At 38.0% G+C, this 24150-nt stretch overlaps 1 protein-coding gene across 7 annotated transcripts in view; it reads left to right on the top strand.

Moving 5' to 3' along the window:
* The window catches only part of EYA1 (EYA transcriptional coactivator and phosphatase 1), a 159206-nt gene that overhangs the window by 110855 nt on the left and 24201 nt on the right, over positions 1-24150 (top strand). For all 7 annotated transcript variants that reach the window (XM_064389060.1, XM_064389041.1, XM_064389045.1 and 4 more), the window contains 3 exons: positions 1224-1363; positions 2590-2673; positions 8730-8819. In XM_064389060.1, the coding sequence (XP_064245130.1) occupies positions 1224-1363; positions 2590-2673; positions 8730-8819 (314 nt within the window). The remainder of the gene's footprint in view (positions 1-1223; positions 1364-2589; positions 2674-8729; positions 8820-24150) is intronic.

Below are 24150 nucleotides of genomic sequence, written 5' to 3'. Positions count from 1 at the left end.
CTCAACAGGATGTTTTCCTAGGAGAGAGAATCCCTTGTGTGAGAAGTATACCTGTCTGTTCAAGCTGGAATGCCATGGTCTAGGCAGATTCAAACAAAAAATTTCGTATCTACTGAACTCTAAAGAGTAGTTAATATTAACTGAGCAGTAAAGTTAAGAAACATAAAAATTGCAGCTGCCTTCACTAGTGTTTTTAGGAAAAAACAAAAGAAAACATGATGACCAACAAAATAAAAGTATTTGTGAAATTCACACTGTGAAAGGAAGTTTTCAAAAGAGATTTAAAAAATATATTGTTGCATTTCTAAGGACTATGGTACTGCTAATTAAATTAATGGGAAGGAAAAGTGATGCTCAGTGTATGCTCTGTTAATGTACAAGCATTCACTGTGATAGAGTCTATGGGGGTTAAGAGTAGCAAAATATCTTCAAACTTGCATGTTTTCAGAAAAACTCTGCTGTTCTTAACTACATGAATCATCACTCATTTTGCACCTGTTCAATAACAGTAAATATTCTTATAAATAAATGTGGCTAGAGCATAATAATTAGCATGCAATACTGTTTGTAAAGATTTGTATTCTGTCTTGAAGGTGCTCATTGGAAATGTTCAGTGTTTATTAGGCCTTTCAAAAATACTGGAAATACCATCTTCATAGCTGATACATATTTAACACTTATTAATTTCAATTACTGAGGGAAAAGAAATATTCTGGTTTGTGCTAGATTTTTGAATAATTCTATTCTTCTGGCTCTAATGTAGCAATCTAAAAGAGTCTCCAACCAGGCAATTTGGAAAATTTTTCAATTTATATATGTCTGGGTTTTTTTCACACCTGGTTGGATTTTTCTTACCCGTCACCATGACAGTTAGTTATTTTAAAGCATTTAAGGTATTTAAGTTTGAAAAGCTAGAGTTAAATTAATGTTGTTTTATGAAAAACTGGTGTCCCTTAAAATTGTTTGCCTAATCTTGTCATAATTGAAGGAATGAAGCGATTAAGTTTTTTTCTACTAAGTCTTTTATAGGCGTTTACTGAAATAATTTATCACTCCTTTTACATATAATTTGAGCTAGATTGAATTAATTTATGAATCAATATGACCACTTACCATTTTATATTTAATTATTTTAGTTGGGACTGGGTTTGGTGAGAGCAAGTAAGTTGAACATTTTGAACATTGAACTGAAGGGTAAAAGTGTTCTTTCTTTACCACGGCAGAATACAGTACAATCCACAGTCCATCAACCCCCATTAAAGACTCAGATTCAGATAGATTGCGTCGTAGCTCAGATGGGAAATCACGTGGACGTGGCAGAAGAAACAATAATCCTTCACCACCACCTGATTCTGATCTGGAGGTACTATATATTAAATGTTTTTGACCTGTTACAGAAATTTATTTTATGTTCTCATTATTTTTATTAACACAAAGTGTTATTTACACATCAAAAATAAAGTGGCATTGAAATTCTATTTTTCCTAACAGTATTTTCATAGAAAATAGTATTTTTCTTCTAAAGAACCTTCTTCAGGAAGAGCTTCTACTTCCTTGGAAAAATACTGGGTGTTTCTTTCTCCTTTTGATTAAACAAAGCAAACAAACAAACAAACCAAAACAAACCAAAAGGGGGAGAAAAAAAAAAGAAAGAAAGAGAAGGAGCAATCTTTTCCCAAGGCAAAGGTTTTCATTTGGACAGGAGACACTTGTAGCACAATAGTGGGGTTTGTTCTCTCATGCTCTGTTCACATTCCTCCCAGTGGCCCAGAGTTTATGTTGAGAACACATCTCCAGTGACATACCACGGCTATGGGTGTCCACACTGCATTACTTTTCCTTTGCAGAAGCTTACCCCATTTGTCATCATGGGAAATACAATCTCACCAGGATTTAAAATGTTTGTATTTGAACACTTTATTTTTCATTAAGTTATCATTTTGTGTGTGGTCAGAGGACAAATTTAAAACACATATTTTCCATTGTCTCTAAGCAAAATAATTATTTTCTGATGCCATAAGTTTTATACTTACATCATCCAAGTTCATAGTTTTTGTTCTTCAAATGCCTAAAATGCATTAAAATTAACATAAGTTAAGGGAAATAATTGCTTAGCAGCAATCTGCTTTGTTTTGGTTTTAGAGGTAATTTTCAAGGGCACTTACATGAATTTTTGTAAGACTTCTGTTTTGTAAGACTTGCAGAAATACAGAATTCTAACCCTGAAGATTTCATTTTCAGATGTTTCTCTTTGTTTATTTCTTATAGATAGTTTCTATCTCACATCAAGCTTCAAAAATTACGTTGTGCAGTCTCATTTTCTGTGTATATTTGACTATACTATAATTCTATTCTAATAGAAGGATTTGATATAATAGCAATATAGTAAAAGCTAACAGATTGTATTACCTTACCCTGGGGAAGAAAACTTGTTAGTATTGAAAATAATTGGCAGGGAAGCTATGATTTTAATATGCAACCATATCAGTACAACTTTCCCATTTGAGTGCTTACTGATTCAAATTTTAACTTTCCATTTCAAGTGTTAGCTTCACAAAGGAACACATTGATTTGATTCTCTTTTTACAGAGAGTATTCATTTGGGATTTGGATGAGACAATCATCATTTTCCATTCCTTGCTTACAGGGTCCTATGCTAACAGATATGGAAGGGTAAGTGTCAAGAAACTGATGAAATTTTTCTGTAGTATTTGCTGATTTATGGTTGATGCACAAGGAATATCAGAACATTAATTGATTTTTAGAGGCAAACTGGTACTGGCCTTACAAGACAAAAAAATACCAAGCTGTTTCACATGTCCATGCTTTGCAGTTGCTCAGCTCTTGTATTCAGTATACATTTAAATAATGTTGGGATACTTGATACTTGGGATGCTCAAAGTTAGTACTTTGACCACTTGAGGTTTGGTTTGTAGATACAAGTTGTCTGAAACTGGTTGATATTGTCAAAATCTGCAAAGATCTGCATCCCCTCAGAGAGTGAAGAACTTCCAGGAATGATTGCTATGATGGATTGGCTGTGCTCTGTATTGAGAGGGAAAGAGGAGGAATGCTTTTGGACATGGCCAGATTAGTCTAAAATTTTTTGCCTTTGATTTTTTAAAAATCTAAATATTGACTGATGTTTTCAAAAGTCTGCTTATGAGTCAAATCTTTATATTATGCACAGTCTATAAATCATAACTGAACTGATGAATATGTCTACAGACAGCAGATTTCCTTGGTAATTCTCAGAAGAGAAACACGATTTTAGGTCAATAAGAACAGTTTATGAATGGAATGTCCTTATGAGATCAGACTTCTTTTTGCCAGGATTGTATTTGAAAGCTAACAGCTTGTGCTAAAATCTGTTACAGACTTTTATGTTCACCTCCTGTGAGTTATAACTGGAATGTGATTTTTTGTTAACCTCAAAAATTTCTATGTGTAAAGAACAACTACATAGCTTTATCTGGCTTCATGTAATGCCTCTGTCTTCTTGTAAAGCTTCTATTTAGCACTAAAAGGTTTTACCCTACACCCAGCTGAGTGAAGGGCAAAGCTACCTCCAGTTCAGTCTGTACCTGGGTCAGATTCTGACTTTCTCTCAATAGATTTTTGCTATAATATCTATAAAAATCTAAAGCAGTACTACTTTGCAACCTTTCTTACTTGTTCAGGTAAGGTTTGTTTGCAGAAAGGTTTACTGTAATAACAATGTATCTGTTTGAGGAATATAATTAGGTTTTTTCATTATATGTCAGAAAAACAAGTTAATTCAGCAGCCTTGGTTTCCTAGGTGTTGTTAGTTTATATTCAGTTAATTCAGCAGCCTTGGTTTCCTAGGTGTTGTTAGTTTATATTTAGATGGTAAAAAGAAACTAAAACTTAAATGATTCAACAATTACTGTCTGGATACATGTGGACAAAAGCACTTATAGAAGAGTATTAGATATTTACCAGAAGTTGTTTTCCATTTTTCAAACTAAACCAGCTTTTCTGTGGTACCCCAGAATCTATGACAATTTAGTTCAGAATGAGGAGAACAAGTCCAAGTGCTCACAGGAAAGCACAGTGACAGCAGAACCTCACCACTGGCTTTTGGCCAGCAGAGTAGCACTGGAAAAGCCTAATTGATTAGTCTCTGCCATAGAAGTACTAATGTGAGCATATTTTTTCCATTTGTTACTAGTCCCCTATAGTGGATTCATTAATTAGGACCTGAACATAAACACTTTATTGCTGGGTGGCTGAAGATGAGGAAAGTGGCTGGGATTCAGTTGCAAGGAGATATAAATACGTACGCTGCAGGGAGGAGGCTGACTCCTGGTTGCAGCTCCATCACTGCTGGCACTGTTTACATAAGAAGTAGCTTTTGCCCAGCTGGCTCTGGTTTCATGGCATCTGGCACAATATTCCTGCATGACTAAATGACAGCCAACTGTTGATGCTGAGAGGAATGATGGCATTGCTGCTTAATCTTTGGATAAATACGAAATCTTTTTGGTGAGGGGTAGCAACATGCCTGTCCGTGGCTCTCAGATGATGGCATGAAACTGTGCCATTCTGGCTTTGTTTTCCTAAGGTTTCATTAAAATCAGAGTTTCTCTTGGGCTATTGACAGCTTCAGACAACAGTTAGTAATCGCCAAGGATATTAGAGAGACAGTGTCAAATGTTCAAAGCAAACATGCTAAAACATGAGAATTTTAGGGTTTATTTGTGGCAGCAGAAGGTGCATGTTTTTAAAAGAGGGTTTGCCTGTGATTAATGGCCTTTAAAATAAGAAATCCAGACCATAAGTTAATTTGAAAAAAAGAAAGTTGAGGGGAATTATTGTTCTTTTCACCTGTATTCTTCTTTATGAGCAATCCAACATCATGTTCTCTTATAAATCTGCACTATGGTGAGAGCTAGAAATGCCCTTTTAAAAAATTAAATCTAGGGTGATCACATAATCATTAAAATACAAAAGCTGGATATTCAAACAAACAAAAATGTCCTAATTAAATAATAGGGGATTTGGCAACTTGGCATTCAGCTCTTTTCATAATGCCTGAGCGAGTTTCATGGTGAATGACTATGAATGATGTTCAGCCTTGCTGCTGAAGGGATTGATTTTCTCTGCCTAATTCTCTGCCTCATTCTTCCTAACTTCTTCCTTGTGCCACCTTTTTCTGTATATTCTTACTTTTTAATCTGTTTTTATCACCTGCTCTCCTTTAGCTGCTATTGTGCTCTATTTTCCTCCTGCTTTTTTCCTTCAGTTTTGTTGTAACATAATAATACTTTATTTTTCAGTTTACACAGTCATGGCAAAAATTACTTCATAAAGCGCTACATTTTTATTTAAGGATTATTTGAATTTAATGGAAATATATGAAACTCTAAGAATATGCCCTTCCAGAGGATTAGACAAAAAACCCAAAACATTTTCATTTGCTTTAGGATTTTTTTAACTATTGATATATTTGATATATTGATCAAATATAATGTAGCCAGTTAGTTTAATTGACATTAGGGCTGATTAAGTTTTGTCATTTGGAAGAAGTTGAAGCCCTTTAAGGTCTTGGAGCAGGTGAAAATACATCTCAGCATTGACACAGAATACTCTGGTCTTGACATACATTTCCATTCCCAGTGAAAGCAGTTATATGCAGAGGTTTTAAAGGAATTTTCCTTTAAATTATAAGCTGTTTTATTGTGGTTTAATATACTTTAGAGATAGAGAAAAACAAAGCCTGGTTTCACTTAACCCTTCATTTTTGACCTGTAGGCTTAAGTGGAAAATAAGCCTGGTACCCAAAGTGAACTTTCCTGTTTTTCAGCTTCTTGTTTCTCCACCAAACAAAGAAATCAAGTAGGTAGAATTTAGAAATGACATACAGGCAATGTTTTGGCTCCAGTGCCAGTATTCAAAACAAAAGGCCTACTTAAGCAGTTTGACATTGGTATTTCTTTTCTTTAGTTAAACTGTACCTCCCTCAGAGATTTGTACCTGATTTTGACCATACCTGAAAAGACACTGACTGAACCTGCAAATCCCAGGCAACAAGAGGAGATTGTTAGCTTTCCTACTCATTGTGTGACACCTCACAATAATTAGTTAGCAATTAGTGGCTTAAAATTGCAAAAGAAGGTTGGGTATGGGAATTTTTTTTAAAAACCTTGTTCTAGCCTTGGCTTTTTTTAAAGTTTACAGCCCCCACTGTAATGTCTGATGGCAGAGTTTGATATACTATGATGCTTTAAACCAAGGTTCTTGTACTTTTCATTAGAGCAGTTGCAAGTTTGTGACTACAGAGATATTTAAAATGCTAATGCAGATAATGTTTTTGCTTCAGTTAAATATGTAGGTACCAAGAGCCACAGTTTAACACAGTTTTTGTGTTAAGGTAGAACTTTCTATACAAAAAGATTGTATTTAAACTAGGAATTAAGATTTCTTTGAAAAGCAATCCGTTCTGTTTATTCTTTTAGCTTTTGTGTTATTTAATCTGACACTTTCAGTAGGTGCCAATGAGTTTCTTACATTTTTTCTTCCTAATTAAATTAACCTAAAAATGACATTATTATCGTATTACTTTAGAGAAAACCATTCTATTTTATTTCTGCCATGTAAAAATACCTTGGAGTAAAATGGTTAGAAAGCTTTACAAAAATCTCTTTTTACAGACTCAGAAATGTGATAAAAATGTTCAATAATAAAAAAACCAAGTCATGTACACTGAAATGTAAAATATATATTTGCAGCCATTTGTTTAAAATTAGTCAAATGGGTTCATAACCAATATCATGCTCTGTTGCCCATTTATTCTGCTTTTCAAAATGATGTTCCTATTTAGGGATGGAAGTCAGAAGGGAAATATTTCTATCTTGTTCCATTAATAGTTGATACTCAGGATCTTCATTTGCATCTTAGACATTTAGCCCATCTAATTCCTTTAATAAATAGAACAGAGGCTCCTGTGAAGTGTCTTCTGTTACTGCTCAGGCACAAGAGAAATCTTTGTCTGTTTTTTAAAAAAAAGAAGCCCGATGAACTGTAGGATGTGTAGGATGATGAGCTGCTAACTGGGCACAAAGATAAGCAGAAATGTCAAAACGTCAAAAGGAGAAAAAGCCTCAGGCTTAGCTAGAGAGAAAATACCACCTGCTTTCCACCTCACATGCCTACAAAAGTAAAGCAGAGGAAGGCATAGGTCTACAAATAGAACAATATTAAAACAGAGAGACAGAATACTTTTGTTCATATTTCAAAGTCATATTTCAAAGTGTTTCCATTTGGACTAAGAAGCCAAATATTCATCTTTTTTTTTTTTTTTTGGCTGTGCCAGTTTAAATAAAATACTTCTTTTTAAGGGCAAAGTTCATCAAAATAGCATGATGCAATTTTTTTCCCCATACGCAATTTTTTTACCCATTTATAATGGCTATTTTTTTTTTTTTTAAACTTACTCTTAATGGATATGAGTTCAAGAATAGATTTTGTCTGCTCAGTGTAACTTTGCTTTGAAATTTCAAAAATTCTTTCTCTGGATAGCAGTTCTTGGGTTTTGGCATTTCCAGAAGTCAAACAGGCTGCCAAATCACCATTCTTTTCCAGCTCTTCAGTGCTGACGCATTTTGCCTTTTTAACCAGTAGCTACAGAAAAATGTTTGAAAGTTCAGAGATCATGTTGGAGCATCTATTAATTTGATTGAGAGGTGGAAAAAGAAACTAAGGACTGCATCTCTTGTTTTTTAACTGTGACTTGTCATCAAGTTTAGAATATTAGCTTATTTTAAGTAAAATATGGGTTGCCACTTCTTCAGTTCTATTTAAAATATAATTCCTAACAAACTAACATTATTAATAGAGGCTGTTGGGGGATAATATGACATGTTCTTTCAAACTTATGCTCCTGTGCTCCTGGATAGACTTGGCATTATAAATGAGAAACTCTATATCAAATGTATGTATTAGGGTCTCTTTTCAATTTTTCAGATTGAAAATATATAAAACACCAAAAAAATCAAAACAAGACAAACATCTGTAATGCATTTGGTAACCACAATGCTGAACATGCTTTTTGAGTTTATTAGCTCAGTAAGGAGTAAGTTGTTACGGTAATTTCTGTAGAAAAGTTAAAGTGTGTTATGTATTAATAACAAACAATAGTTTTGTTCACTCTGCATGGGTGGGCCAAACTGGAAATGTAATTAAAGCTTTTTTGACAATCAAGGAGTGGTTTTAAATATAATTACCATTTACAAATAAAACGTTAATAGTTCTTTGCTTTAAAGTCACTAGGTATTCCCAGGACTGAATCCTGTCATTTGTGACCAGTTTATTTTGAGTAACAATAGTATTATCATACCCCTGCTTGATCATAAAACTTGTGAACAGTTGTAGAATCTGGAGAAGTTTTAGGTGAAATGGATTTGCCCTTCCTGCACAGAGCAAAGAGCCAGTGCCAGGGATGCATGAAGGGGACCACAGAAGTCCCACTGCAAAATCAAGGAGTCAGTTGAGTAAAAGTCATATTTTTGAGTGCTAAAGTCATATTTTTGAGTGCTGCTGGGAAGTGTTGTAGTACAGGGTGAGGCAGTTGCTGAACTGAAACTGACAAAGCAGATGTTGCATTTGATACAAGCAGCATGTTATGGAAAGCTGTTCCTCCAGTTTGTAACTGGGTATGTGTGTTAGGCACAGTATTGATGGTGTACTTGCTTAATTTCTTCTTTAAGGATCCTCCCACTTCTGTGTCCCTTGGACTCCGAATGGAAGAGATGATTTTCAATTTGGCGGACACGCATCTATTCTTTAACGATTTAGAAGTAAGTGTTCATTCTTTTAAAACAGAGATGATCTGATATTTAATATTTGTCTGGTCTTATGTGTTGTTAGATGCTTTGACAATTATTTACAGAGTTTCAATACAGAAATGCATAGGAAATAGCTATATCATTTAGTTATTGGGATATATAATAATATCTACACTAAATGTCTGCACTAACCTTCAAAGGTTACTACAGTTTAAATGGTAGAGTTTTGTCCTCACAGGTTTTAGCACTTATGGTGACAGTAGACAAGTTTCAGAAGTGGATACACTGAAGGAACCTATAAGCATACAGAATTCAATAGTCTGCACAGGCCATTAAATATTAAACTCCAGCTTCTATAAACAGTTGATGGCTGGGTACAGATTTCTTGCTTACATCCCACGGTGGCAAGTGTTACCTTAGCCCCGAGGGACATCATAAATGTTGTATGGGCTGTCTGGGAGCTGTTCCTGGGGCTGCTGTGCCTGCAGCAGGCACGGGGTGTTCTGAGCCAGGGTGCCTCTGCCTGCAGCGAGGAGCTGCGGGTGCCTTGCCAAGAGATTTTTTAGCCTACACAGCCTATGGTTTGGCAACGCCTGGGAGATCCTTCCAAAGCTCTCCAAGCTGCTGAAAGAGACTGTCACTGTAATGCCTGGCTGTTTCATCTTAAAAGGGAAAAAAGCAATTTCTGATCACATTTTAATAATGCAAAAACATGAAAACAGTCAGATTTCTTTCCCATCATAGTGAAGACAGCTGTTTATTTAAAATCCAGCTGTTAAGCAAGCTTGTGGTGGGGCTGCCAACACACATTAATCATCAAGTTGTTGTTTTGCTAGATTTTAGAATAGCGTGTTATTCCAGACAGCAAAAGAATCTAAAAGATTCAAATGCAACTTTTGCTGATCAAAGTTAATTGGCAGCAATTGGCCTTTAAATATTTCCTGATGTTTCCCTTTTCAAAATCAAGCAAAATACACCTTATTCAACAGATGAGCCAAAATAATTTGAAAAATGCCAGTGTGTGATAGACCTCAAATGTGGTTTGTCCAACATCTGTCCTATATTTTGATTTCTTTTCATCTAAAAAGAAACCACTCACAGATGATTTGGCATCTAAGAATGTAATGAAATTATTGAACATGCTTTTTTTTCTTCCATTCCTTAGAGTATTTATTTTTTATACTTACAGTAAAATAGCTGGTTTCTTTAAATTTTAAAGTAGCATTTTCTTCCATTAAGGTAGCTGTGTTTAAAGATATGATTGTTTTGGATATAAGAAGCACCAATGAGTTGCATATATAAGACTTATTTTTCAGGTTTATCTAAAAATATAACAATGCTAGTGATTTTCCAACTCTGTTTCTGATTATATTTCATGTTAACCAGAGGAGAATGAAAAAGTGCTACTCTTTCTGTATTTAAGTATATTTAATAAAGTTCAGTGTGTTTTCATTTGCTATGCAGAGCCAGATATGTAGCTACTTCATATGGGATTGTCAACCTCACTGACTTTAATAGAAGTTAATCAACCACATCTTAAGGGTGGCAGATTATCTTCTGCTAATAGACATGCTGCAGCCTTAACAATACAGCACGGTAGTTCATTCACTCAAGAACTTTGTAGCTGTGTATAAGAAAAGAGCTGCTGGTTCATGGAGGCAGAGGAGCTCACTGCTAAGCCTGATTCTTTGCATTTCCACCATAACAAGCCAGTTTATGTTGTATGTCCAAACTGAAGTGTAATAGTTTGTGTAGCCTGGTCTGCCTTCCTCATACATAGGGGCACCCAGGAGTGAGCAGTTGTGTGCATGTCCTTGTACACCAGCCCTAATCCTTATGGCTGGGGAATATGAGCTCCAGTCTGAGGGATCATGCCTTGCCCAAGGGGTGAAGAGCACTTTCAGTGAGCATAGACAAGCCTTCAGAGTACACTTCCTTTGTGGGAAGCAGCATGTAAGGACTAGACCTCATCAGAGACTGGGGCTTTCAGTTCACCAGCAGTGACAGATTTTTGAACATGTCACAGAAATGTGGTGTTCTTGAAGGAGCATGTCCTTCTGGAGCCACAGTTTGTCATTCTTGTGAGCATCACCACTGAACCAGCAGGGCCTGCCAGTTTCCCAAGGGCTGTGACCTCAGGGCAGATTCTTCACATCCATCTCAGAAACTCAAAAGTCCTTGCTTGGTGATTTGGAAATGCAGGCTGCTCACTGCTTGACAGGCTTTCAGGAAAACTGTGGACAATTAGGTTTGGATATGCCTCAGGCTTAAAGCATCTGTTCTCACTGATGAAGAACTGAGTCTGAAAGATCTAGCTCAGGTCTAAGCTTTCCAGATCATCAGCACAAGTATCTGGGCTGTTGGGATTGAAAATATTTGTAGGCACATTGCCTGTGAGCTGCAGAGCTTGGGTATTCTTGCCCAGCAGTAGTATGAAGAATGGCAAAGCTGGATTTGGAACATATCTTACCCACAGAGTATACGTGTCTTTGAGCCTAGGCTTAATTCAAAGTGGGAACCTGAAAGCTGATGCCCTCTGCCTCACCCAGGCTCAGAGGGAACCCTTCTTGGCACATAGAGAGGCAGCTTTTAAATCCAGGCAATCATCTGTCATAACTTTGGCCTATGATGCACATTTTTCCAGATACCACAAGTTAATGTTTTTATATTAAAAAAATCTTCTTTCATCCAACACATTCCAGAAAACTCTATAATCAGAATAGCTCTCTTGTTATCCAAGTGAAAATACCTTTTTCGTCTTATAAAATACTGAAGATGGAATGAACATTTTGAATGCAAAGGGCAGAGTTGCAGCAGTGAGCTCTGAAGCAGAGTTTGATTTATGTATGACTTAACTGGCTTTTCAAAGCTCAGCCTAGGGGTTTAGGAATGTTATTAGGTTAAATACTAAACTTTGGCAGTCAATTTTTAGTCTGTGCAAACTGAATCAATGCCAATGTGAATCAGTTGAATTTAGTAGGGGGTACAGCCAAATAAATGGATAATCTGTTTTTGTGTATGTTTTTATTTATGTAATAATAATAATAATAATAATAATAATAATAATAATAATAATTGTAATTAAAAATTTCAAAGTCATTGAAAAAATTCAGTCAGACCTCACTATCTAGCTTTGAAATCAGTACTCTGTTTCTGGATGTGTGAACTAGAGTTAGATTTGCACCCTTGTACTGGTTCTTATTTTATTGCTTTGAAAAAAATAAAATAAATTGCTTATTTCCTTCACTTTGCACAGATTTATTTAGGGTAATTAATTCCAAAGTGATGTAATAGCAAATAATTTCCGATCTTTAAAATTATTCCTTAAACAGCATGTTAAAGGGGTATGACACGATTTTTAACATACTGAAAAGAAAAATATTAATGTTTACTTATGTATAATTTGATATAAATACCATAATAAACAGTATTTTCATGCAGTAATTAGCAGTAATTTAATAATGAAATTATAGAAGTGTACTAGGCTAAACAGTAGAAAATAGTGCATTGTTCTAAAAACTTAGATTCCAAAATCTGCATTTGGGCTTCTGAACAAAAGCTTTTGGTTTTCAGTATTGAAGTTTTATATTTAAATGTCTCATACTCTCTGTTTTATAGTTGAATTTTAATTGTGTGCAAGAGGAAATAACTACATTGATGTAGTGCCCTCAAGAGAACCACAGTTATCTCATCTGAAAAGAATGCTTGATTTTGCATGCTGATTATGTTGTGATGGGGATAATAAGGTATAATATTTTAAAGGTGTATATGGAGCAATTATACATATTATGTATTTTAGGAGGTATGCTCCAGTGTTTTAGAGAAATGAGCAACTTGATGATAGGACTAAAACGTGACATCCACTGAGGTGATCAGCTCTGGTGCAGATGTGTTCTACAGCAGAGCCCGGGACTGTGGCAGCCACGGGGGATCCTCAGCCAGGGAAGCCCCATGGGAGCACAGAGACCCACCAGGAGCCGGCTGCTCTTATGAGAGTGGCTTACTCTCCCGGCATGTGTGAGGCCAGGGTAGTAGTGGCCAATCCCTCTTGCCAAAGCAGGCAGCCCTAGTGAGCACTGTGGCCAGGAGCACGTGGCCAGGGCAGGCAGACAGGTCGTGGTGTGGCAGTTTGCTTGGCAGGGTGCACAGGGAGGGTGACAACTCAGAGGAGGGACATCCACTGGCCAAGTGCAGACACGTGAAGTCTACCAGCAACCAAGCACCATTCTGTAGCCATCTGCACAGGTCAGGGGCACTCATCCTACCTGTCTGCCAAGGCAGAATCTGAGAGCAAAGGCTGCAGCTCAGATGGGGGATCTGCACCATCTGTCCTGACAGTGGCCAGTGCCTCCGTGCAGACAGGGCTGGTGAAGGACAAGACTGCAGTGAAGAACTCAGACTGCAGAAAGTGAATAGAGGCTTCTCCTGGGGCAGGGACAGGACAGCGGACCTGCCTGCCAAAGGTGTGCCAGGTAGAGGAGCTCCTGTGGCAGGTGGCTGAGCTGAAGGAGGCAGCAGGAAGACTGCATAGCATTGGGGAGGCTGAGAAGAAGTTGTATAGCTGGTTCAGTGCAGTTGCATAGCTGCTTCCAAGTGTAATCTGCAGGAGACCCACAGCCCATGGCCAAACAGCCAAAACCTCCCCCACTAGCACATGCAGAAGGGAGGGGGAGCAATAACATAGCAAGGACCTGCAGGAGGAAGACGCCTCCCCAAAACCTGAGGTGCCACTGCAGAACTGCTTCACTGCTGTGCAGACTAAGGAGAGACACATCACACAGGAGAGATGCTGGAGCTGAGTAAGGAGCTTGATCCCATACACTGCCATGTAACAATGACAGCAACTACGAGAAGGCAAGAGGTGATAGTAGTAGGTAACTCACTTCTGAGAGTCTTATTTGCCAGCATCAGATGCTCTCTGGAGAGGTGTGATGTTGGCCAGAGCTTTGTATTAGGGGTGTGTCTCTCGGGCTGTGACCCCAAGACAAGATGTCACCAATAGACTGCCAAGCCTCATACTGTCCTCTGACTTCTGTCTGCTGCTGTTATTTCACAAGGGCACCAGCGATACAGTCTGAGGAAACAAAAACAGTCAAGATGGACTCAACAGAGCCCTGGGAGCAGCAGTAAGGGATTCTGGAGTGTGGGTACTTTTTTCAGGAATCCTCCCAGCCATAAAAAAGGAGTTTGAAAGGACCAGTCAAATCTGTAAAACTGACAAATGGTTACAGAACTGGGACCCCAGAGAGATGTTCAGGTATTTTAGAGCATGGGACTTGTTTGAGAAACCCAGTCTGGTGGGGCTGATTGGTTTCATCTGTCAGAGAAGAGCATCTTCAGTCACAGGCTTGAGGAAGAGGGCTTTAAACTAAAGTTACTGGAGGGGAGGAGCCTCAATCCATCCTACTCCTACCAGTCTGATACCTGTGGCAGCCGTAGGTATCCACAGTCTGGAGTGGAATCACAGGTCAGCAGAAGAGCACCTGAAGAACAGCACAATGGAATTTCAGCCATTCCAGCTAGTAAGTTGGCTTCATCAGAGGCCCATCTTGAATGCTTCTATGCAAACACACACAATATGGGCAGTAAACAAGAGGAGTTAGAGGCATGTGCATGTCTGCAGGTCTATGATCTTACTGACATCACACAGACTAGTGGGATGACTCTTGTGATTGGAGTGTTGGAATGAAAATATGCAAGATGTTTAGGAAGAACAGGCAGGGGAAAAAAGGAGGGCCTGTAACCCTCTGTTTCAGTGGATGTCAATGCTGGGATGCATACAGCACTTCCTGGAGATAGATAAGGAACTGACTGGGAGCTTATGGGAGAGCAGGGAACAGGTGACATTATGTGGGGGTCTGCTACAGACCACCTAACCAGGAAGATTAAGTGGATGAGGCTCTCTATAGACAGGAACAGCCTCACATTAGCAATTCATGGTCCTCATGGTGAGCTTCAGCCACCCAAATATCTCTTGGAGGTACAACACAGTAGGACATAAGCAATCCAGGAGGTTCTGTGATGTGTTAATGACGACTTCCTTCTGCAAGTGATGGAGGAGACAACAAGGAGAGGTGCTATGCTGGACCTTGTTCTCACCAACAAGGAAGGACTGGTGGGGAATGTGAATCTCAAGGATTGACTGCAGTGACCATGAAATGGTAGATTTTAAGATACTTGGGGCAACAAGGAGGGTGACTCTTGTGCTCACAATCCTGCACTTTGGAAGAAAGACTTTGGCCTGTTCAGCAATCTGCATCTGGATTGGGTAAATCCGGAGGAGACTGGATTGAGAGCAGTCCTGGGGGAAGGACTTGGAGGTGTTCATTGACAAGAAGCTAAACATGACCTGCAAAACATGTTCACAGCCCAAAAAGTCAGTTGTGTCCTGGGCTGCATCAAAACCATGACCAGCAGGTTGGGGAGGTGTTCCCCTTTAGTCTGCTCTCCTGAGATCCCACCTGGAATACTGTGTCCAGCTCTGGGGCCCCAGCTAGAAGGGTGTGGAGTGAGTCCAGAGGAGGCCACAAAGGTGATGAGAGGATTGGAGCAACTCTCATATGAGAAGAGGATGAGAGAGCTGGAGTTATTCAGACTGAAGAAGAGAAGGCTCCAGGAAAACCTTATTGTGACCTTCTATAGAGGGGAGAGCCAGACAGGGACTTTTTACAAGGTGTCATGTAGTCACAGGACAAGGGTTGATGGCTTTAAACTGAAAGAGGGTAGGTTTGGGTTAGGTATTAGGTAGAAATTCTTTACTGTGAGGTTGGTGAGACACTGGAACAGGTTGCCCAGGGAAGTTGTGGATGCCCATCTCTGGAAGGGTGCAAGGCCAGGTTGGATGCAGATTTGAGCATCTGATCTAGTGGAAGGTGTCTCTGCTCATGGCAGGGGGCTGGAACTGGATGAACTTTAAGGTCCCTTCCAACCAAAACCACTTTGTGATTCTATCTGCATCTTTAAAGATTATATATATATTTATACTGATACTTTTGAAAGTGTATTCATTTTTTTGGCATATGAGGTGCATATTATAACGAGGTATGTTAAAGGTATAACTAGGTATTGGTGGCAGTGAATTATTAGGAACATCTTATTAGAAAAGGTTTGTTCAGTGCTTTGCAAACTTTGTTCTAAAATGACAGCATCTTATTAGGTCTATTCCTTTAGAGGTATATACTGCGGCTGAATATGTCACCTATTAAGTCTTTTCTTGTCTAATCTTGCCTAACATTTAGAATACTTTTTCTTTTTGGTTTGTGTTGAATTCTATTGAAGTAATTAAAAGCAAATTAATCTGTAGTTTTATTTAATGGGATTTTTTTTCTTTTAGGACTTTTATTTCTGTTTATTCATTTCTTGTTTTTTGGTATAGGTTTTCGTTGGAAGGTTCAAAATTAGATTCTAACGATATTATAAAAAAATCAAATTTTCACACCTTTGACAAATATATAGATGCATGGTCATGATGAGCTTTAATTTTTATGCCATTTGTGAAGGATATATAAGGCATACCCATGGGTTCGCAATTCACTTCTGTTTGTGGAGTCTATGCAAAATGATAATATGTGTATGGGAGTAGTTTATAATGAGTGGCAGTGTGGTATCAGTTTTCAGGCTACATTAGCTGTTGATATATTTCTCTTGAAATAAATCAACTAAAGATAAAAGATCAGGGACTGCCATAAGGTACTACTGTCAAGAAGTAACTTTGGTTCTTTGGGAAAAAAAAATAGAATAGTCAGTTATATTCTAAAAATTAAGGATGATGACCTTGATTAATTTCTTCTGAGATTGTTACTTAAAATCCACTTGGTGTTCCATATCTAATATGTTTGTGATGATCACAATCTCTTCTGTATGTTAAAAACAGCACCACATTAGCATATTACTGTGCATGGACCCCTCTGGAAAGCTGCCTGTGTTGGAGTTGCACATGATTTCCATAAGATGCAACTCTGTCATTAACCACAGTTGCCTGGACCATTAGCCAGCCCGGGGCAGGCAGTGGCCAAGGTGCTCCCATCCCAGCCTGGCTACCAGGCAGCACCTTCACTCCTCTGTCCTGCCCACCTGCTAGCACCAAGGTTAGCCAGTCCTCAGGCACCAAGCAGCAGGACAAGAGCAGCCCATTTCTCTGCCTCTTCACTCCACTAAATAAAGTTAGATTAATATGGAGACATTTTACAAATCCTGCATTTTACACATATGGGAACATTTCCAGCTTTAATGAAGCATTGAGGTGGTGCCTTCCACAGATGCATAGTCTCACAGTTTAAAGCAGAGAATAAACAACATTTATGTCCTTGCACTCTCATGCTCTGTGTTTGCTTTGCAAACCTCCTCCCTCCACCCACAGGGCAATAAATACGTCTTACAAGACTGTAACTGCTAGATTGAATTTGCTCAGATCTAGAAGTTGATAGGGAGAAATTAACTATCAGGGTTTTTTTAATGAGCACTGCTTTTGGTGGATTGTTTCTTGTGTAATTTACTAAGTTCTGCTCTTGTTTGTGGTGCCCAGTCATTAGACTGTGAATATTTATCAATTCTACCTTTCCCTCCTATTCTTTTTCAACTCAAGACTGCGTGGAGGACAGCTTTTCTACTTGAAATGTGATGGAGATGTCTGACACCCAGCAGTATGCTGAGCCCTTCTGTTCCCTAAAGGAACATAAAGGACCTCTAAGGCACACATTGCAAGGCAGACTCCCGTGTCACTAAAGCAGATGGGGATACACTCTGCACTAGCACCAGGCACTACAGGGATTTCCCAGATGGGAGATCATCATCAGAGCTCAGGGATAAGAAAGGAAACAACTTATACCCAGGACAACATCCATAAAGCCTGACCATGGATCAGAGCTCCTTGAACATTAGTTCCTTTTTGGCCTTTGCCTTCAATTCTTACAGGTGAAACCTGGCTGCCTCCCTGCTGCTGGAAGCAAATGTACCCTATAAATCACTTCTGGCACTCAAGGAGACCTTTTTTCATGACAGGGACATATATCCTCTTTTCATCAGCCTGAAATTTTCTCCTTTGTAGGTATCAGTGACACCACAGGAGACTAAGTGACTTTCCTCACAGGTCCTTCAGTGACCGTGCACACAGCTATGTCCCCAGTGTACCATGCAGTGCCCTGTAGGAATGCCTTTGAAGCAATACAGCCATATGTTCTGTTTCTTTAATCTGAAGGAGAAAGGGAAATCATTTCCCCTCAGACCTGGGTCTGAGGTACTTTAATACGCCACAGACTCAGACTGGTAACTTTTAGCACAGTAGCACTCCAAAGGATGATTTGGGATCCTGGGCATTATGATAATTCACATTATTGAATTCATTACTGTGTTCAGCAGGCTTACCGTATGCAGGGTATTGCACATCTCAAAGAACCATGACCACTGTAGGGTAAAATGCTCTTCTTTCTGAAAGCATTTTAGCACATCTGGTCCTAGATTCAAATAATCTAACAAATGAAGTGCTTGGATGCAAGCCAGCTCTTAAGTGCAGACTTTGAGCAAGCTCCAAAGCAAGCAGGGAGAGCAGGTTGGCCACTATAAGCAGTGTAGAAATCCATCATTTATTCTTCCACACCTTGTAGAATTGTCATGGAGGCAGCTTTGGACAGCCGTGACAGGTATGACATTGCCTGGGTTTATAGAGATCCACAGTCAGTGATAGGAGTTGGGGGAACTGCAGTCAGACCAAGGAAGTGCAGAAGGAGGATTTTGAAACATCATTACCAGAAAGAAAAGCTTTCTCAACTTCTCCACAAAATAAAAATCAGATCAAGGTCATTTTGTGTCTAAATCTGTACTCCAAGCCCTGAACATTGACAGGGTGAGCCTTTGCTGGCATTAGGTACTAATCACTTCTCTGGTGCATATTTTACTTACATATTTATGTAGATGACATGACACAAGGTCTGTGTTCATGGTTGCCAATACTTTGTAATTCCTGATCAGTGTACCTTAGTCTTTTCATCATGGTGATGATAAGGATGATATTTACAGATACAAGGATCATAATTCTGTCATAAAGTACTCAAGAGAGAAAAGCAGCAGTTGAGTCTGGTGATTATAGCAGTTACTGTGTACAGATGTAGCTGGCTTTCTAACAAAGCTTCAGCTTGGTCTCTTTAACATATTAGTCCTCAGGAACATACTGGCACAACGTCTCTCTCTACTAACACAATTAGCAAATATGTGTATTGAAACACGGGAAAAGAAAAAAAGTACCAAAAAACTGTGAATATTTAGTCAAAAAAGCTTTCCAGTTTTCTGTTGTATTTAATTTCTTTTCTGGTGTTGGGTTTTTTTGTTTTGTTGGGGTTTTTTTTGTTTGTTTGTTTGTTTTGTTTTGTTTTGTTTTTTAATGATTTTTGTAAGTTGTACTTGTTCCAGTTTGAGCTATTCATACATTTCAGGTAAGGTCTGCTCTTTAAAGCTGCAGGTTAAAAAACACCCCAACATTAAGAGCAGAAGGGCATCAGTCATCACTAGTCATGGCAGTGTTTCAGATGTCTGTACTTGGGAGCTAGTAGTTGCTAAGAATTCCATGTAGTCAGCTGGTACCAGGTCTTCTGTTTGGGATACCCATATTTTGCTGTAGTATAAATTAGCTAAAGACTAGGCAGGCATGCTTTGTAAAGAAATACATGGACATGCAAATTGCCCACTACAGTATAGAGCATTTCATGGAATCACAGAATGGTTTGGTTTGGAAGGAGCCTTTAACAATCATCTAGTCCAACCCCACTGCCATGGTCAGGGACATCTACTAGACCAGGTTGCTCAAACCCATGTCCAACTTCCAGCGATTCACATCCCCAGCTTCTCTGGACAACTTGTTCAAGTGCCTCAGCACTCTCACAGTAAGGAATTTGTTCCATGTACCTATCTAAATCTGTCCTCTTTCAGTTTAAAACTGCTACCCCTTATTCCTTGTCCTATGGTAAAAGTCTATCCCCATCTTTCTTCTAAATCCAGTTTTTATATTGAAAATCCACCATTAGTTCATCCCAGAGCCTTCTCTTCTCCACGCTAAACAACCCCAGCTCTCTCAGCCTGACTTCACAGCCTGCCTCTCTTTCCTGTGCTGAGGCACCCTGAGCTGGAAGCAGTTCTTTCTTTATGTGGGATCTCACCAGGGCAGAGAAGGGGAAAGGGGAAAATCACCCTCTTTCAGGCCTCTTTTGGTGTATGCCTGTGTATTGTTTGCTTTCTAGGGTGCAGGTTATGTCCAGAGGTTTTTATCCACTGGAATCCCTAAGTCTTTCTTAACAGGGCTACTCTCGGTTCAGCACCCAGCCTGTGTTGATATGGGTGACTGTCCCAGTCCAGCTGCATTACCTTGCACTTTACTGCATTTCATGAAGTTCATATTAGCCCACTCCTCAGGCCTGTCAGTGTCCCTCTGGATGGCATCCCACTTGTCAGTGGAATACATGCTAGTGCAAAAAGATTTGTGCTAGGCAGCACTCGTAACTTTTAGTGGTATGAGACCCATCTCCAAGATGGTATACTAAAAGTAATTTCTATCAAAATGTCAAAACATGTTTTGTCTATGTATTTTCCCAAATTAGATATTCAAAGGTGTTCCTTCCAGTGACAGAAATAACTAATTCTTGTCCCTTTCCCAGGTAAAAAAAACCAAATGCTGGCATGCTTTCCAGGTAGCAATTGTACCTCCCTGTTACAGCTAGGGTCTGCAGAGTCTGAAATATCAGATTTAGGATCAGCTAGGTCAGGAGATAGTGTGTTGAAGGACAGTGGTAAGGCACCTGGAAGCCATTGCAATACCTGAATCAAAGCTGTGTATAGGCAGGGGCTGTTACTGGAATCCCAGATCCACCCCACATATGTCAGCTTCAATTGCAGCAGAAAGCTCAGAGCCAGTAATGAAACAATAGAGTTGTTTTAAAAAGCCTAAGACTTGATGGAATATAAGGGATGAAACACTGACTGCAAGAAGTGTAACAGATTGAGAACTTTGCAACATTAGCAGATGTCAAAGCACTATCTTATGTTATATTGCTGACACATAAAAATGCCCTTAATGAATTTTTATTTTTGAGAGGTTGCAAAGTTGCTGATATGTGCCACAGAGCTTTTCTACAATGCAAATCGTTCCCTAGGCACAGACACAATACACTGCTTGATGGTTCATCATATTAGATCCAAAACTAGGTAATAATGTGATTCATCCTGAAGGCCTCTTAGTGCCAGAATTGTCACTTCAGATTTTAATAAGTCTATTTTATTAATTGAATTATCTGAAACAATAGAACAGTAATGTCAAATAAATTAACAAATAGTTGATGCTAACAGTAAAAGCAGTTAATGTACTAATTATGGTATTGTTTTCCTTTTATTCTTGTGTAGAGAGGCTTCACTTTGGCTTTTAATATTTCATGGAACTGATGTGAACTTTTTTTTAACATTTTATTTAAATATTATGAATTTGATAACACTGAACAAAATCCTATCTACTATTATAGGTGTCAAGACTTGTTCATAACACTAAGTATTCCAATATTAGTTTGCAATCAAAAAAGTTGTATAAATTAAAATAACATTCCTGAACAGTAGATTTGGTGTTTTGGTCTCTGATTAAGCTGACAGATGTGTAAAATCTCATATAGCCAGTCAAGTCCCTGGTGCAGCTGCGAGTGCTAAAGAGTGCAAGTTATTCCAGCTAAGATCAACATTAATTTACACTCAAATATCTTTCCCAGTCTGCCCTTTCTATTCACGTAATGCAGTTGTTTTGTGCTGATTCCACTACTTTGTGGAAAATATTTTTTTTTTCTCATTGGACTCTTCCAATACAAAAACCCAGAAGGCAAACTGAAGAGAGCGTAATAGTAAACCTTTAGAAAAATTATTTCCTGATTGACATAGGAACCATTTTAAAATCTCATATTTGAATTATCTGGGCTGATTTTTTGAGTGGATTAGTGTCTGAAAATTATGTAATGTAATTATTTTAGGAAAGCTAGGTGAAACTAAGTGTCATCCTTACATCCTATTTTGCAGGGTAAGAGTACATTAGCCAATCCTCACATAAGTACAAAGATTTGAAACCACAGCTTAAGCATCTTAGCAATATGCATGGTAGGTGGTTTCTATCAATCTTGTCAGCCTAGCTTTAAATTTGGCATGGATTTACAAATTTCTTTACAAGTTTTTTGATATCATGAAAGCCGTTTGTGCTGGTGTGGTTATGTGTGAGTGCTATGATTGAAGTTTAAATGTTAAGAAAATATGCATACATATGAATTTTAAACATATCTGTGCTGGGGTTTTAGGTTGTTTTGTTTGTTTGTTTGTTTTGTTTTTTTGGTAGCAATTATATTAAAATGCTTCCACAGGGAAAAAATTTAAGAAGTTTCTTTCATTCATTTTCTTTTAAAAGCACGAAAAGAGTGCTTGAAGTTGGTTCCCAAAATGTTTGAGTTTCACAGTCTCAGGAGATTTCTACTGTTTCAGTGTGGTTACAATAAGGCCTCTATCTGAATTTCATCCAGTTCAATGGTCTAATGAAACTGTAAAGAAAGGGGGAGAGCATTATTTCCTTTACTCATTGCAGTATCACTTCTATTTTTCTGTGGTTTAAAGTCAGATTTGACTGTTGTTAATTGCATTTATAAATTTTTTTCTTTCGATATCTTCAAGAGGCTGGGTGATCCTATAGCAGACTAAAACTACTTTAAAGTGTGCTGTTAAAGCATGAGGCTTTAACAAGGACTTATAAAAGTTGTAGACAAAAAGTTTACCAAAAGAAACAATGAAGTATTGAAGGAATGGAGCATTTATTTTATTTGTTGGGGTTTTCCATGATCTTTGTCCAGTCAGAACAGGGCAGTCCAGGCATTATGTGGGGGTTACCTGTGGCACTGTGCAGTCAGGAGATGAGAGTCCATGCGTGTTCACTGGCAGCTGGAGCAGACTGCTGAGTACTGGCTCAGCTGAAATGCTGTCACAAGAAAGATCAGCTTTATCTAAGCAAATTATACTTTCTGAACTGTAGAAAATCCTTTCAATCAGCTAAAAGATCTCATCTTTTTCCTCTGCATATTTGTATCATTCACATTGTGAATGTAAAGTATGAATACACAGGGGAATCACTGCTTCCCTAGCACTGTTGGGCAAGGGGGAGAGACAGCTGTAGCAGCAGTTAGAGCATGAGAGACAGTTTCTAGGAATTTTCTTTGACTAAAAAGTTTAAAAATACAAATATTTAAATTAATTTATTGGAACAAAATATATATATTTTTCTCAAAGGTGTGTTCACAAGTCCAAAACTCACATTATTGCCTTGGTCGAATGAATAAAACATAAACCAAGCTGTGGTTACCTACAAACAAGGATTTACAAGCAGAACAAAATAGACAGTGAAAACATACACCACCTTTTTTTTTGTTCCATCAGTTTAATAAACTCAGACAGAAATTTGAATGCAAGCAGTACAACCTCTGACTCTCAAACTGTCAAGAGGATTAACTAACAGAACTAACATCTCTTTCCTGAATCTAATCTCCGTTAGTTTGGTATTTAACACAGCAAATATAATTACTAGCAGAAGTATCTTCCACAAAAAAATCAAAAAGCAAACAGGTTTTATTTCTAATTCTTTTATTATATTGTAAACTCATAAATCTTTCTTTAGCATAGGAGAGTAGAAAAAACAAAAAAGTTTTGTATGATTGCAAATTTTTACTTTATAGTCAAAACTGCACTCAAATGGTATTTAATATTTCATGTATTGGGACAGAGTATCTCATTTTTAATACAACAATGTATAGTGAGAAAAAAACCCTGAATACTGCTTGAATAATTCAAATCCAGTCTTTTAAAAAAATTATTATTTACATTTTACTTAAATTAAGTACTGTGAAAAAATAATTTTAAAACCATGCTAACACCAGAAAAGCTTTTACAATAAAATTAAATAGCGGTGTGGAAATATAGCTTTTATGTATGAACTACATGTGGTCATGCAAAGGGTTAAGCTGTGTGATTTCAGGATAAAAGGTTTCCTGAGTTGACTATTATTCCTATGCTCTGCCAACAACTTTGCAATAAATGGAATGATTTTTATGGGAATGTGGTTATTCACAGCAAGACTACAGTTGGTGTCAGTATGAAAAATTCTTCTTTAGTAGATTCTCTCAGCAGGAATAACAGATCTGAAAGAAAGGCAAAAAGTAGCTACAGAGAACTCTGGCTGGTGTTGGTGACAAATTATGTTTACAAAATGATGTGGTAACTCATTGAAAAAGAAGAAATCAGAACAACAGTAAATCAGAGTATTGCTCCTCTAAGCACTGCTATTCCAAAA

Source organism: Passer domesticus, chromosome 1, assembly GCF_036417665.1.
Source record: "Passer domesticus isolate bPasDom1 chromosome 1, bPasDom1.hap1, whole genome shotgun sequence".
Lineage (NCBI taxonomy): Eukaryota > Metazoa > Chordata > Aves > Passeriformes > Passeridae > Passer > Passer domesticus.
Note: the sequence above shows the minus strand (reverse complement) of the source record. Positions and strands in the feature narration are given on the sequence as shown.